The sequence below is a fragment of the Canis lupus genome, chromosome 5 (assembly GCF_003254725.2).
Source record: "Canis lupus dingo isolate Sandy chromosome 5, ASM325472v2, whole genome shotgun sequence".
NCBI lineage: Eukaryota > Metazoa > Chordata > Mammalia > Carnivora > Canidae > Canis > Canis lupus.
The window spans coordinates 10,175,460-10,189,427 of record NC_064247.1 but is presented as its reverse complement, the minus strand read 5'-3'; the positions used below and the strand labels follow the sequence as shown (position 1 = coordinate 10,189,427).

At 35.7% G+C, this 13,968-nt stretch overlaps 1 protein-coding gene across 1 annotated transcript; it reads right to left on the bottom strand.

Annotated features, from left to right (window-relative positions):
* Nucleotides 1-753: 753 nt before the first annotated feature.
* Nucleotides 754-1,679, bottom strand: LOC112671501 (olfactory receptor 8D2). The gene is given in 2 exon segments (XM_025465773.1): nt 754-1,376; nt 1,379-1,679. Coding segments are annotated over 2 exon segments (924 nt in total).
* Nucleotides 1,680-13,968: the final 12,289 nt, after the last annotated feature.

Below are 13,968 nucleotides of genomic sequence, written 5' to 3'. Positions count from 1 at the left end.
AATATTTTATTTCAATTAAATTTAATTAACATATACTGTATTATTAGTTTCCGAGGTAGAATTTAGTGATTCATCAGTTGCATACAACACTCAGTGCTCATTCCTTCAAGTGCCCTCCCTATGCCCATCAGCCAGTTCCCCCCATCCCTCCATTCCCCTCCCCTCCAGCAACCCTCAGTTTGTTTCCTCTAGTTAAGAGTCTCTCATAAGGATTGTGTCCCTCTCTGTTTTCATCTTATTTTATTTTCTTTCCTTTCCCCTATGTTCATCTGGAAGAAAAAAAGAAAGAAAGAGAGAAAGAGAGAGAGAAAGAAAGAAAGGAAGAGGGAAAGAAAGAAAGACACTTCTCCTCCTGCTCTCCAGTAATTTTTAATCAATTAACATCACACTTCTTCAAATACAACCCTTAACTCACTCTATTGTTATTATGAACTTTCAAAATTAATATTGAAAATAGTATTAATAATTACTACCTTCAAGATACTCTCTTTTATTTTGATTTGTTCTCCCTCTTCTGTCAAATTTTGTTCCTCTAATACACACAAAATCTCCAAGGATTAAATTGACTACAAAAAATTGTATTGTTTAATCATCTCTAAAAATGCTTCAATTATTCTCAAGTATAAAATGTTTGTTTTGTAAATAATGGTAAATTTTACCACTGGAAGAGAGAAATTAGATGGAGCCCATGACCACTTTTCATCTGGTTCATTTTTCTCTTGCTCCCTCTGAGAATGCCCTTTGTCAGCATGACTACCTTCCCCCAACCACCTTTCTCAGTGCATTCTTCACATCTTTATTCCTCAGGCTGTAGATCATGGGATTCAGCATGGGGATCACAGTGGTGTAGAACACTGAGGACACCTTCTCCTCTTCCATAGTATTGCTAGAAGGGGGCTTGAAATACATGAATGTGATAGACCCAAAAAAGATCCCCACAGCCATGATATGGGAGCTACAAGTGCCAAAGGCTTTGGACCGTCCCTCAGCAGAGCGAATACGGAGGATGCTGGAAAGAATGAAAGCATAAGAGATGAATACAGCCAGTGTAGGTGCTAAGGTATTAACTCCTCCAATAATAAACAACAATGTCTCATTGATGTGGGTGCTGGAACAAGAGAGAGTCAATAAGGGGAGAATATCACAAAAATAATGACTGACAACATGAGACCCACAGAAGGACAACACTGACATGTGGGTAGTATGGACAGTAGCCCCAAACAAACCCAGTGAATATACCACAGCCATAATTATGGAGCAGACCCTATGGGACATGATAACATTGTAAAGCAGTGGGCTACAGATGGCTACATAACGGTCATACGCCATGGCGGTCAGAAGGTAGCCTTCTGCAATTACAAAAATAAGGAAGAATAAAGCTGAGTCATGCACGCCAGAAAGGAGATAATGTTCTTCTCTGACACAAAGTTCACCAGCATTTTTGGCGTAATGACAGAGGAGTAACAGAGATCAATGAATGACAAATGACCAAGAAAATAATACATTGGAGAGTGAAGTTGAGAACTGATAGCAATTAAGAGGATCATGCCCAGGTTCCCCACCACTGTGACCACATACACTCCAAGGAATAGTAGGAAAAGTGGAAATTGAAGCTCTGGGCATTTTGTTAACCCCTCAAGGATAAATTCAGTCACAAAGGAATGATTGGAAGTAGCCATTTCTTAGAAGATATTATCTGTAGAAAGAAATAAGAGAAAATAGGTGCATTAGAGGGTTTTTTTTTTTCTGATTCCCAAATCCAAATGATATACTATGTCTTGAATGGTTCCATCCCTCATCTGCCTCAAGACTTGATCCTTTCCAAGGATTTAAAAGGTCAAGGACAAAGACCGTAAGTGTAACCCAGAGTCTTGTTTCCACCCACCATTCTCAAATGCTCCTAAGTCAGAAACTTTTCATTTTGCACCCAGGCTTAAGTCCCTAACAGCCTCAATTTCAAAGAAAGCACAAACTTTCAAAACCTAATTACTTTTTCATTAATATCATTAAAAGAAGATTGTTCATCCTCTTTCTCTGAGCATATATTAACAGAAACTCCAGTCTTGGTTGCAACATGGCTTTGAGGCAAGCTCTGATGATGAAAAAGTAGTCTGTTTCAATTTTTCAACCCATCTATATGTATCAACATGATGAGTATTCTCTAAAACTGAGAACTTAGAAATGTAAAAAGCTGTTATAGCGATGATGTAGACAAAAGGCAAAATTGTAGAAATAGCTCTAATCAGTTCAGAACCTGGTTCTCCCACTCTGTGCAATGGATGGAAAACTTCAATTAGCCAGTAAATTCCTTTCAATGTAGATGAAGTTGACAGAAACATGGGGCCAAAGGCTATTCTTTTTTTTTTTTTTTTAAGATTTTATTTATTTATTCATGAGAGACACAAAGAGAGAGGCTGAGATATAGGCAGAGGGAGAAGCAGATTCCCTGAGGGGAACCAGATGTGGGACTCATGACCTGAGCCAAAAGCAGATGCTCAACCGCTAAACCATTCAGGTGGCCCCCAAAGGCTATTGTTAGACTATATTTTAAACCTTTCATGTTCAAGAAACAGCAAAGAAAATTGGCTTTCACATGTAGTTCCTAAATGATCAATGAAATGCTGCCTCCCTCCCTCCTCTTTCCTGTTGTCCATAATTAAAAGCCAAACTCTCACTGGCCTTTCTCTAAAAACTACAGCTCAGAACTGGAAGATCTCTCATTCCTGGACTTAGTTTTCCCTAAAGTGAAAGCAGAGGATCCAGGGAAAAGGATTTCCTGCTTTCATGTGATATGTTCTTATTATCTGAGGAATCAAGTTTGATCATTTTTCACTGAGGCATGTTGAATGGTACAAAATGTTTCCTTAATTCATGATACTCAAGAGAGATTATATGCAGTATCTAGACCTTGATATGACTTTAAATTCCAATTTCTAAAATGAGAAAAAATATCAATAGAACAGGGCTGCTGGGTGGCTCAGTTAATTAAGCCTCTGACTTCAGCTCAGGTCATGGTTTCAGGGTCCTGGGATCGGGCCCTGCATCGGGCTGGCTCTCAGCTGGGAGTCTGCTTTTCCCTCTCCTTCTGTCCCTCTCCCTGTTCATACTCTCTCTCTTTTTTTCAAATAAATAATTAAAATCTTAAAAAAATATATATCAATAGAGAAAAACTCCAGAGTGATATATAGTTTGCTTTTTATTTTGCGTGAAAAATATGCAACATGTGATCATCTTCCATCACAAACAAAAATCACAAACAAAAATTTATGAAACTTTGCTGCAGTCTATTTTTCTATGACTTCCACAACATAAGAAGGGTGTTCAATATGTGTGGATTTAAAGGCTTAATTCTTTAGGGTGTTATTAGCTCTAAGAACATATGAGAAGAGAGCTATGTTTCTAAATTCAGGAAATTAGATAATAACCTAACAGAAACCGAGTGGGAGTTGTCAGGATACATCTCTATGCAGCCCAATTAGCAATTAGCAATGGTGATAAGATGTGACCATCACCAGATAAATGCTCTGAACTTCTCCAAGGATCCATGAGAATAAGACCAATGTCTTAGGTTGTCATTACTCATATAGAAGACAATACTCCATGGAAGTGAGCCAGGAGAAAGGTGGGGGATTTGGGGTTGAGATTCACTTAGTAGATACCATAGTTTTTTAATAGTTTCACACATAAACTACTAAAATTCCTTCTATAAACCCAAATAATGTGGAAATTATGACCATCAGGGTGGGTTTTCCAGAGGTCAGAACCAGGACAGATCTATCTCTCTCTGACTGTAGAGGTATTCCTGCTGATTTGGAGACTAAAATTGCTGATGTGTCAGCGCAAACAAAGCCCTTTAGGTTAGGTTTTGAGGAAGCTCAATAGATGGAGGAAAGCAACAAATGTGAAGTAATATTTCACCTTTCTGGAGATATTTATGTAGTGACTTAAATTTTTCAATATTGCCAAAAAACTACATGCAAGCAAAAACACCTTGCAGACATCAATATAAATGTCATAATAGCCATTTATTACAGTTTGCTTGTTCTCAGCTGACATTGGTCCTCTCAGTGCCCTATTATTTTTAAGAAATAATTTTTTAAAGATTTTATTTATTTATTATTTATTTATTTATTTATTCATGAAAGACTCACAGAGAAAGAGAGAGAGAGAGGGAGAGAGAGAGAGAGAGAGGCAGAGACACAGGTAGAAGGAGAAGCAGGCTCCATGCAGGGACTCCAGGATCACACCCCGGGCTGAAGGTGGCTCCAAACCGTTGAGCCACCCAGGCTGCCCAAGAAATAATTTTAACAAACATGGATGAGATCAGAATGAAGGCAGCAAGTTTAAAAGAAGGGAGACATGAGAAAACTGTTTTTAAAAAGCTGAGGATAGCAAGAACAGTTTAAGAGTAAGAAAAGAGGCCTCCAGAAAACCATCTTAAAAAAAAAAGTAAAAAATATTCCTCACACTGCATAGTTACCTAGGAATCAGGAAAATGTGAACACATAAAAACGTAGATACATGGGGTGCCTGCGTGGCTTAGTACTTTAAGCTTCCGACTCTTGGTTTTGGCTCAGGTCATGGTCTCAGGCTCATGAGATGGACCCCTGGCATAAGGCTCCACACTCAGCATGGTGTCTACTTGTTTCTCTCCTTCTGCTCTTCCCCTTGTTACCTTTTTCTTTCTCTCTCTCTCTCATAAATAAATAATCTTAAAAAAAAAAACACAGGCACATACACAAAATAGTTCTTGTGCATAAAAATGATTGCTCTGAATCACCAAAAGAACATTTATTTATTTTCAGTTTCATCAACTGAAAAAGGCAAGGGAGCATGAAATGAAATATTTAAATTTCCTATCAAAGTAATTCAGTAAATGAAGCACTTTAAAGTTTGGCAAGGATAATAAGGTATTTACATATGTGAGATATCACTGAAAATGAGAGGTTATTACACCAAATGAAGGAAAAGAAAGACACTATTTTGTTTACCTCCCAATTTTTCTCCCCTGTGGTTAGTGGCCTACAATGCTATTGTTATTGAGGTTTTAGAGTGTGGGGGTAGTGTAGTGGGGACAGAAAAGTGTCAGCTCCCATCCTTGAGAAGCATAAATGAATATCTAAGGAAAGAACCTAGTGTTTTAAGGATATAAGAATATTACTCAACAGATCCTTTATCAAATTACCAATAAAACATCCAGGATTAAAATATAAATATATATTAAGTATATATAATATATAATGTATAATAATTATAAATACAAATGTGTGCCTAAATTAAATTTTAAAATAAAATTTTATTTCTTTTATTTAACAGAGATATGTAAATCTCAGACAGTTCTTCCTGCATACTCTTACTTTTTAGATATAGTTATCTATATAAATCTGAGATGACATCTACTGAAATAATTTGTTGTAGGATCCAGAATAAAATGTTATAGTTATTGGAGAAATCCCACTGTTAGGTTCCTCTCTACAATGTAACTTTATTCAAGAAACAATAGGGAATCCCTGGGTGGCTCAGCGGTTTAGCGCCGCCTTCAGCCCAGGGGGCGTGATCCTGGAGACCTGGGATCGAGTCCCACATCGGGCTCCCTGCATGGAGCCTGCTTCTCCCTCTGCCTGTGTCTCTGCCTCTCTCTCTTTCTCTCTGTGTGTCTTTCATGAATAAATAAATAAAATCTTTAAAAAAAAAAGAAACAATAATGAAATTTACTAGATACCAAATATTATTTACTACAGTCTCAAATATTATTGGGAATGTAGCAGTCTTTTGAGCTCCAATGAAGTAGATATTTTTGTTAAGAAAATAGAATTCATAAGGTTCAATCTTCTGGATTTAGAGAATAAAGTTTAATTTTTCATAGAATTCAAACACTGAGGAAAGGACATATTCCTGTGTTTATTAATTTATCCAAAGTAAATGTTACAGAACATCTGTATGACTTTCATCAGAATAAAATCTTTGTTAATTTCAAATCATTTACCCTATGATCCTATGGTGACATAAGTAGAAAGGCATCTTATTTGGAGGTAGAATGGGCTAAAAGAACTCAGTTTAGAGTCTGTGTGACTAGATTTATCCTCTCTGAATCTTTGTTCTCTCTCCTACAAAAAAAGTAGTTGCGAAAAAAAAGGTAGTTATGAAGATAAAAAGATCTGTACTGAGCTTTGAAAAACCTTAAGCCACTATGTAATTATCAGTTACTATTGTTTTTATTTTTTTATTATTTCTTACATTTATAAAGTACTTTCCAAGTTTACTTTGTATCATTCCAAAGATCCCCAAAGCAGTAGGCACCCTTACCCAGGGAGCATAAATGGGAGCTTGGGGGAATGTATTCAATGAGAAAAACAGTGTTTGTTCTTGGGTCTCATGGAGAAGAGCACTCTCTACTAGAAAAGCAAAAAAACTTTAAAAGTCATAATTCAAGAAGCAAAGGGGTCTGGAGAGTCCCAGGGTTCCTACAGCAAACTTGGAAGAATTGTCTAGAGCTGGGTGCTTATTAGTGGCTATGAATAACAGGATATTATGATTTAGATTTAAGAAGGAGCTGTATTGGCAATTATGCCAACTCTGTTTTCGCTCTCTTTAGGAAGAGCTATGGCATTAAATTGCCCAGACCAGCAGTGGGAGCAACATGAGGATGAGGTCATTAAATGCTGTCAATATAAGTGAATACATAGACCTTTCCACATCTAAATATCTTTACCAATTTCTTAAACTCTAACAACCAGGGGCTAACAGCCCAACAGCTTAAGTTTGACAAGTGAGTACTACATTTGCAGATTATGCTTTTGATTGGACACCATTTAACTAGCAAAATCCATCTGCATAAGAAAGATCTTGCAGTTAAGCCAACACAACAGATTTCAGGACAAAAAGGCATTCAAATATTGGGCTCTGTGGAAATTGTTTGGCTCACTGATAGGAAACATCGAAACCCAATGCAGATAACGGGAAATCAAATTAAGAAAATTAAGTCATCCAGTGTACATGTAATGTAAATAAATAAGTACATCTAAAATTCAAGATTACCTACTCCAGGCAAACTTTTCAAAGCAAACTACCCATCTTGCAATGTAATTTTTTTTGCAGTTGTTTAAAAAAGCAAATGAATAGGGGCGCCTGGGTAACTCGGTTAAGTGTCTGCATTCTGCTCAGGCCAGGATCTTGGGGTTCTGGGATTGAGCCCTGAGGCTGGCTCCCTGCTCAGCGGGGAGTCTGTTTCTCCCTCTCCCTTTGCCCTCCTCCCCGCCACCTGCTCTTGCTCTCTCTCAAATAAATACATAAAATCTTTTTTTTAAAAAAGTAAATGAATGCACCCTCAAAAAAAAATGAATACAACAACATAGCGATTAGAACTTTAATACCATTCTAGAGCCAGTCTACCTCAGATCAAATCTTGGCCTTGTCATTTGGAGTTGTTGGACTTTGAGCAATTTATATAACCTATGTTTCCATGTCCTCATCTGTAAAACCCATCTTACAGAAATGTTTTCTCAGTTAATGGAGATTATTAAAAAAAAAAAAACAACTAGTACATATTTAGTGCCATATAACTGATAATGTTAATCTACTATTTGGAAGAAGAATGATTAGAGGATTTAAACAGAGCCAATCCAAATCTGTAGAGCCTTTTTCTCTAATCTACCAAGAAGATGATATCCACTTACCTTGAAACATTCAAAAACTGGACCCTAATACTATCTGCAAATGTGGAAGTGGAGCTTAAAAACATACAACTAATTCCCAAAGGTTGACAAATCTCTCAAGATTTGGCTCTGTGTACATTACACAATTAATGAACATGAAACAAAACAAATTAGAGGTCTGTACAATCTCAAAAATATCTCATTATGCAAGGGATTGGTCCCTGTTAGTAAAAATCAATAGTAAAAATATACTCTACAAGAGCTTAGAACTTACAAAGGTTTTTGCCAAATATTATTCTTCTTAGCAAATATTTTTGCCTGAACTCTTGATGTTCTCAGATAGCCCCCAAAGAATTTGTTGTCTGGGAAAGCCCCTGAATTTTTTTTTCTATTAAATAGTCCATCTGTTTGCTGTCATAAAATCAATAAGGGAACATAGGGCCTTAAATACAGCTGGTTCTGGAACAGATCTAATTAAAATACCCTTTTGATGACTTCAGTATTTTAATTAGCTTATGCCACCTGTTCAAAACCCAACTTCATACTTTGTGACAAAAATGCCAGAGAGCTTGAATAATTCTGTAAAATGCGAGTAAATTTCTAACCCTTCCAAACATGTGAGGTCTCCCTTTAATATTCCTTTCTCATACTATTCTCTTATGGTTGAGATATGAATGGTATTGTAACAGTTTGAGAGAGCTAGCCCTCTATTTTTGCTCCACAAAGATGTTCACATAAGTTAGAGATAATCTATTTTTGTATTTATGTGAGAACTTAAATGTAAAACTAGTTAAGCATTTTTGGAGAGAGAGATTTCAAACTACTAATCTAATTTCTTTACTGCTTAGGTGCTTGCTTCGGCAGCACGTATATAAAATTGATTTCTTTACTGCTTATAGGTTTATTCAGACCTCTTTAAATGAGTTTCTGATAAGTTATGTTTTTACACAAAATTACCCACTGCATCTGTTTTCAAATTTTTATGTAAAATTCATGGTGTCCTCAATATGTTTTTACTGTATCTGACATTTTAAGTTATTTCTCCATTTTTGATGCTTAATATTTATTTGCATCTTCTTATTATCAAGAGCTATTGATTTTTGGACCTTGCTAGAAATTTTTTTATTTTATTTGTTGTTTAAATAGTCAGCTTTTGTTTTTGCTGTTCCTCTTCACTCTCATTTCTTACTATATTGCTCTGCTTTCTAATAAATATTATTAACGTATTATATTACTATATTGGTAATATTATCTTATTATTATAGTGTTTTTCTTTGGATTTATGTTAATTTATACATTGTAACCTAAGCACCTTGATTTCAAAATGGCTTCTTAAACAAGGTTAATTTAAGGCTTTAATGTCTGTATACTCTAGAATTTACCTCACATGTCTTGGTATATGTGTTTTAATTATCATTCAGTTCCAAATAATTTTTATTTTTTAATCTTTTGCTCTATGAAATATTCGGAAATGTTTCATAAAATTCCAAAGACAGGAGGGGTGAGTATATTTTTCTCTTTTATTTCTATCTGCACTAAACTTTAATCAGAGTATTTTCTTACTTGAGACTCAATCTGAGGACCAGTCCTTAAGCGAATTTTGAAGCATATTCTGCATTTGCTTAAAAAGATAATATATGTTTTATTGACAAATGCAAGGTCCTATGCATAATATCTACAGGTCCAGGTTGTTACTTTTCTTGCTGAAATTGGCTATTTCCTTTTTAGATTCTGCTTGATGCATCAATAGTTGAGAGAAGTGCGTTAAAATCTGACACTATGAGGGGATCCCTGAGTGGGTTGGTGGTTTGGCGCCTGTCTTTGGCCCGGGGCGCGGTCCTGGGGTCCCGGGATCGAGTTCCGCGTCCCGCGTCGGGCTCCTGGCGTGGAGCCTGCTTCTCCCTCCTCCTATGTCTCTGCCTCTCTCTCTTTCCATGTCTATCAAGAATAAATCTTAAAAAAAAATTTTTTTTTAATCTCACGCTATGATTCTGGATTTGTTGATTTCTTTTTGAAAGTGTGTTATATTTTGTATGATATATTTTGAAGCTTTGTTGGTAAGTTTATACAAGTTTAAAACTGTTATATCCTGGTATTTGTGTCATTATGTAATGGCTTTTTAAAATCTCTAACAATCATACTTAAAGTTTACTTTGCTTTGTATTAACTTAGTTAAGCTGGGTGTTAGATGTTTGCCTTGTGTGTTTCATGTCTAGTCTTTTATTTTCATTTTTCTTTGTCTTTTAATTTTATAGTTGTCCCTTCTAAATAGTACATGGCTGGATTGGGGTAAGGGTTGGGAGTTGTGTAAGTTTCCCCCCCTCTAGTCTGAAAGTCTTACTGTGGAAGGTGTGTACTGATTATTTGAGACTTTGTTAATTTAAGTTCACATGGTAAAATCTGAGGACAATCTCTAAATAAGTAGAGATAAAATCCATAATTTGCAATGAAGAGAGGAGAAGAATAAAGAAAACATGATTAATGCAATAAAAGGAAGGAAAGGAAAAAAGGCAGCAGAACAAAAGCATAGTAAAATAGAAAGCAAATAAATAAATAAAATAGAAAGCAAAAAGTAATAGTAAAAATCAATTTAAATATGTAAGGGTCAATAATAAATGCAAATTAAATAAGCCTGTTATTTAAAACAGTAATAAATTCCAATTAGGGGGCATCTGGGTGGCTCAGTGGGTTAAGCATCTGCCTTCAGCTCAGGTCTTGATCTCAGGGTCCTAAGATTAGGCCCTGGGTGGAGATCCCTGCTCAGTTGGAAGTCTACTTGTCCCTCTCCCCTTGCTCATACACTCTCTCTTTCACTCCTTCTCTCCCAAATAAATGAATAAAATCTTTTTAAAAATTTATTCATTTATTTCAGAGAGAGAGAGGGAGAGAGAGAGACAGAGAGAGGGAGAGCAAGGGCACAGTGGAGGAGGGGCAGAGGGAGTGGAAGAGGGAGAAGCAGACTCACTGCTGAGTAGGGAGCTCCATATGAGGCTTGATCCCAGGACTCTGAGATCATGACCTGAGCCAACAGCAGATGCTTAATTGACTGAGACACCCAGGTGCCCCATAAATAAAATCTTTAAAAATAATAATAAACATTAGAAAAGAGAACAATAGAGTTAGAGATGAGAGCAAAGAAGAACAGCAAAATCAAAAGCTGGCTATTAAAAAAAGAAGTTCCAACTAGTTTTAATTCAAATTTCATCTGTTATTTTTATTTTTATTATTTTAAACGTTTTATTTATTTAAGTAATCTCTACACCAAACATGGGGCTCAAACTCACAACCCTGAGATCAAGAGTCCCATGTTCTCTGACTGAGCCAGCCAAGTGCCCCTATGTGTTATTTTTAAATAATATCTTGCTCTCTTTAGTGTTTCATTTTCTTCTTTCATGATTTTAATCATTTTTAAGAGATTTTATTTATTTACTCATGAGGGATACATAGAGAGAGGCAGGGACATAAGCAGAGGGAAATGCAGGCTCCTCTCAGGGAGCGCCATGTGGGACTCGATCCCAGGACCCTGGGATCATGCCCTAGCCAAAAGGCAGATGCTCAACCACTGAGCCACCCAGGTATCCCTGATTTTAATCATTTTAAACCAAATGTTTTTGTATTCTCTAGTAAAAGCTCAAGAATATAATACATAACATCACTCTTTTTCACTGAGCTCTAAACTGGTAAGAAATAAAATGTATTGGAGACAAAATGAATATTTTAAAACACAAGTTTGGTGTTGAAGGCAGTAACATGTCTTAAAATTAATGAATTTGTAGCAATTTCTACTACGTGATTAGTTACTGATCTGATCACCAGGTTAACTATGCCCAATAGAAGAGGGACTAATGAGCAATTTTAATTTTTTTCCCCTGGTATCCAAGGGTTATTGCCTGGAATGAAGGAACAAAAGAACTACAAGGAATGGGATGACATGAAGCAAATGTACAAAGGTAAGAGATATTGGAAATATTAGTGGGGGAGGGGAGTTTTAGAATACTAGAAGGAGGTAGTATGCCAAGAGAAAATGCTAGTGTTTGGATAGGCCAAATTATTAAAGGCAGTATTCCTAATGGCATTTACTTCCAATATGCATACACATTGGCTGCCATTTTTAATTTTTGCTATATCATCTTCTGCCAACTTATAAATTTCTACATGGTATATATTAGTTGACTTGCTTTTGGACAAATATAAGAATTACATTTAATATAAAATATCAATATCCTGGATGATGAATTTAGAAGTGTTGGGACTTTTATGATAGTTTTCAAAATAATTTTCTTTTACACTGTGAAATAAGCATATGTTTTAAAGCAAACAGCTACCTTTACCCTAGAGATATATCACCTGCAAACTGCTACCAGTGTTAATAAAACATCTCTTGCAGTTCTAACACTCTTTTAATTTCTTTCTGCTTTTTTTTATCCTCAATAAAGTTTCTTGCTTTCTGTTCCTCTGCACAATTTCTCTTGGGAATGAGAAAAGCAATACACTGACCATGTGTTAATATTTGAAAATCAGCTTCTTATTTCAAATCGACCTCTAATACAAATACCATTTACCTAGTACGTTGCAAAGTAACTGGAGTTTTCTCAGAAATTAGCAAATACTTGCATATATTGTATTTGTGCCTTAAGATATGTAACTGAAGCAATTTTAAAATTATTTCTAATAAATCCATGCTCTCAATCCATAAAAATAAAAAATAATTATGATTTATCTTGATTTCATGAAAATTTAAAACTCACTTTTAAAATTAAAAATTTTTAATTAAAAAGAACTAAGATTAGAAGCAAGGATAGACATTTTAGGAACTTTATAAGCACTTTATTTATTTGTCATATTTTTATTAGGCAATTTGTGTATCTTCACCAAACTGCATTTTGCAGAGAAAACATCAACCTTTATGTTTCAGAAGTGAGAAATATTATGACTTTATTAATAGTACAGTATTAACAAAATCAAATATCTAATGGCTTCAGTACAAACTTTCTCAGACACCAGGGATGCAAAGGTGAAAAGATGGAGTCTGTGCTCACCAAGAATTCATGATCTATTAGGGGTAGCAGAGAAATAATTATTATTCATGATGAATTGTATCAAATGGTATAATAGAGTTAACAAAAAGATACTTAGAACTATGAAGGAAGATAGATTGATGCTAGAGAACTTGAAAGCAAATTGTAAAAGGCAGTATTCATCACAAAATTTATTTTCAATACATGCATGCACTGGCTGCCATTTTATATTTTGTCCTCTCATAATTTCTAAAGGCTAACAGAAGTTGGTAAAAATTTTGCTATTATTTAAAAAAAACAAAAAGTATGGAAGTGGTAAACCACAAAATCCCATGTTCACTCTCACTTTTGTGGGAGAATTTGGAATTTTGTCTGTGTTATATGTTTCACTACTGATACCAAAGACATACTTAGAAAAGGAGAGTCGTAAGACTACTAGACACTTTGGTGTAAAGATTGATATTTTGTGATGTTATTCAATTAATTAATTATAGTACCTACAATATTTGTCCCAGAGATAGATGCCATATATAGCAAAAGACAAAGTAATAATAATTTCTTTTTCCCTAATGTTGCAATTACATAATTATACTTGTAAGAGCTAAGAGGAGGGTGGCCTGGATGGCTCAGTGATTGAGCATCTGCCTTCAGCTTGGGGTCCTGGGATTGAGTCTGGCTTCGAGCTCCCCATAGCGAGCCTGCTTCTCCCTCTGCCTATGTGTCTGTCTCTCTCTCTCTGTGTCTCTCATGAATAAATAAATAAAATCTTTAAAAAAATAAAAAAGCTAAGAGGACAAGGAGGAGAAAAAATTGAGGAAAGAAAGAATGAATGAATTCAAGCTGTAGATATATGAGTTCGATGTGAACCCAAAATTTATATCAAAGACTGATGCCACTTTCCTGATTCATAGACACTACATTAGAAGGTTGGAGGCACATGAATCCTACTGCCCAAAGAAAAATGAAACAGCCATTAATGGGAATTACAGGTTCTGAATGAAAGCTTTAGCCCTGACCTCTGTAGAGCTGATGTGGAAGGTGCTGGTGATGATAAAAGCATAGGAGATAAAAGCAGTGCTGATGGGCACCAAAATGTTCATGTCTATTAGGACAAAGACCATAATCTCATTGTCGGTCCTGGTGCAGGAAAGCTGACTGAGCACAGAGAGTATGTCAAGATCGTGGTTGACGATACTGGCATCACAGAAGGGCAGTCTCACCATAGAGAGTGTGGGCTAGGAAACCCAGACATCCCATCACATATGCTCCAAACTCCAACAGAGAACAGGTCTGAA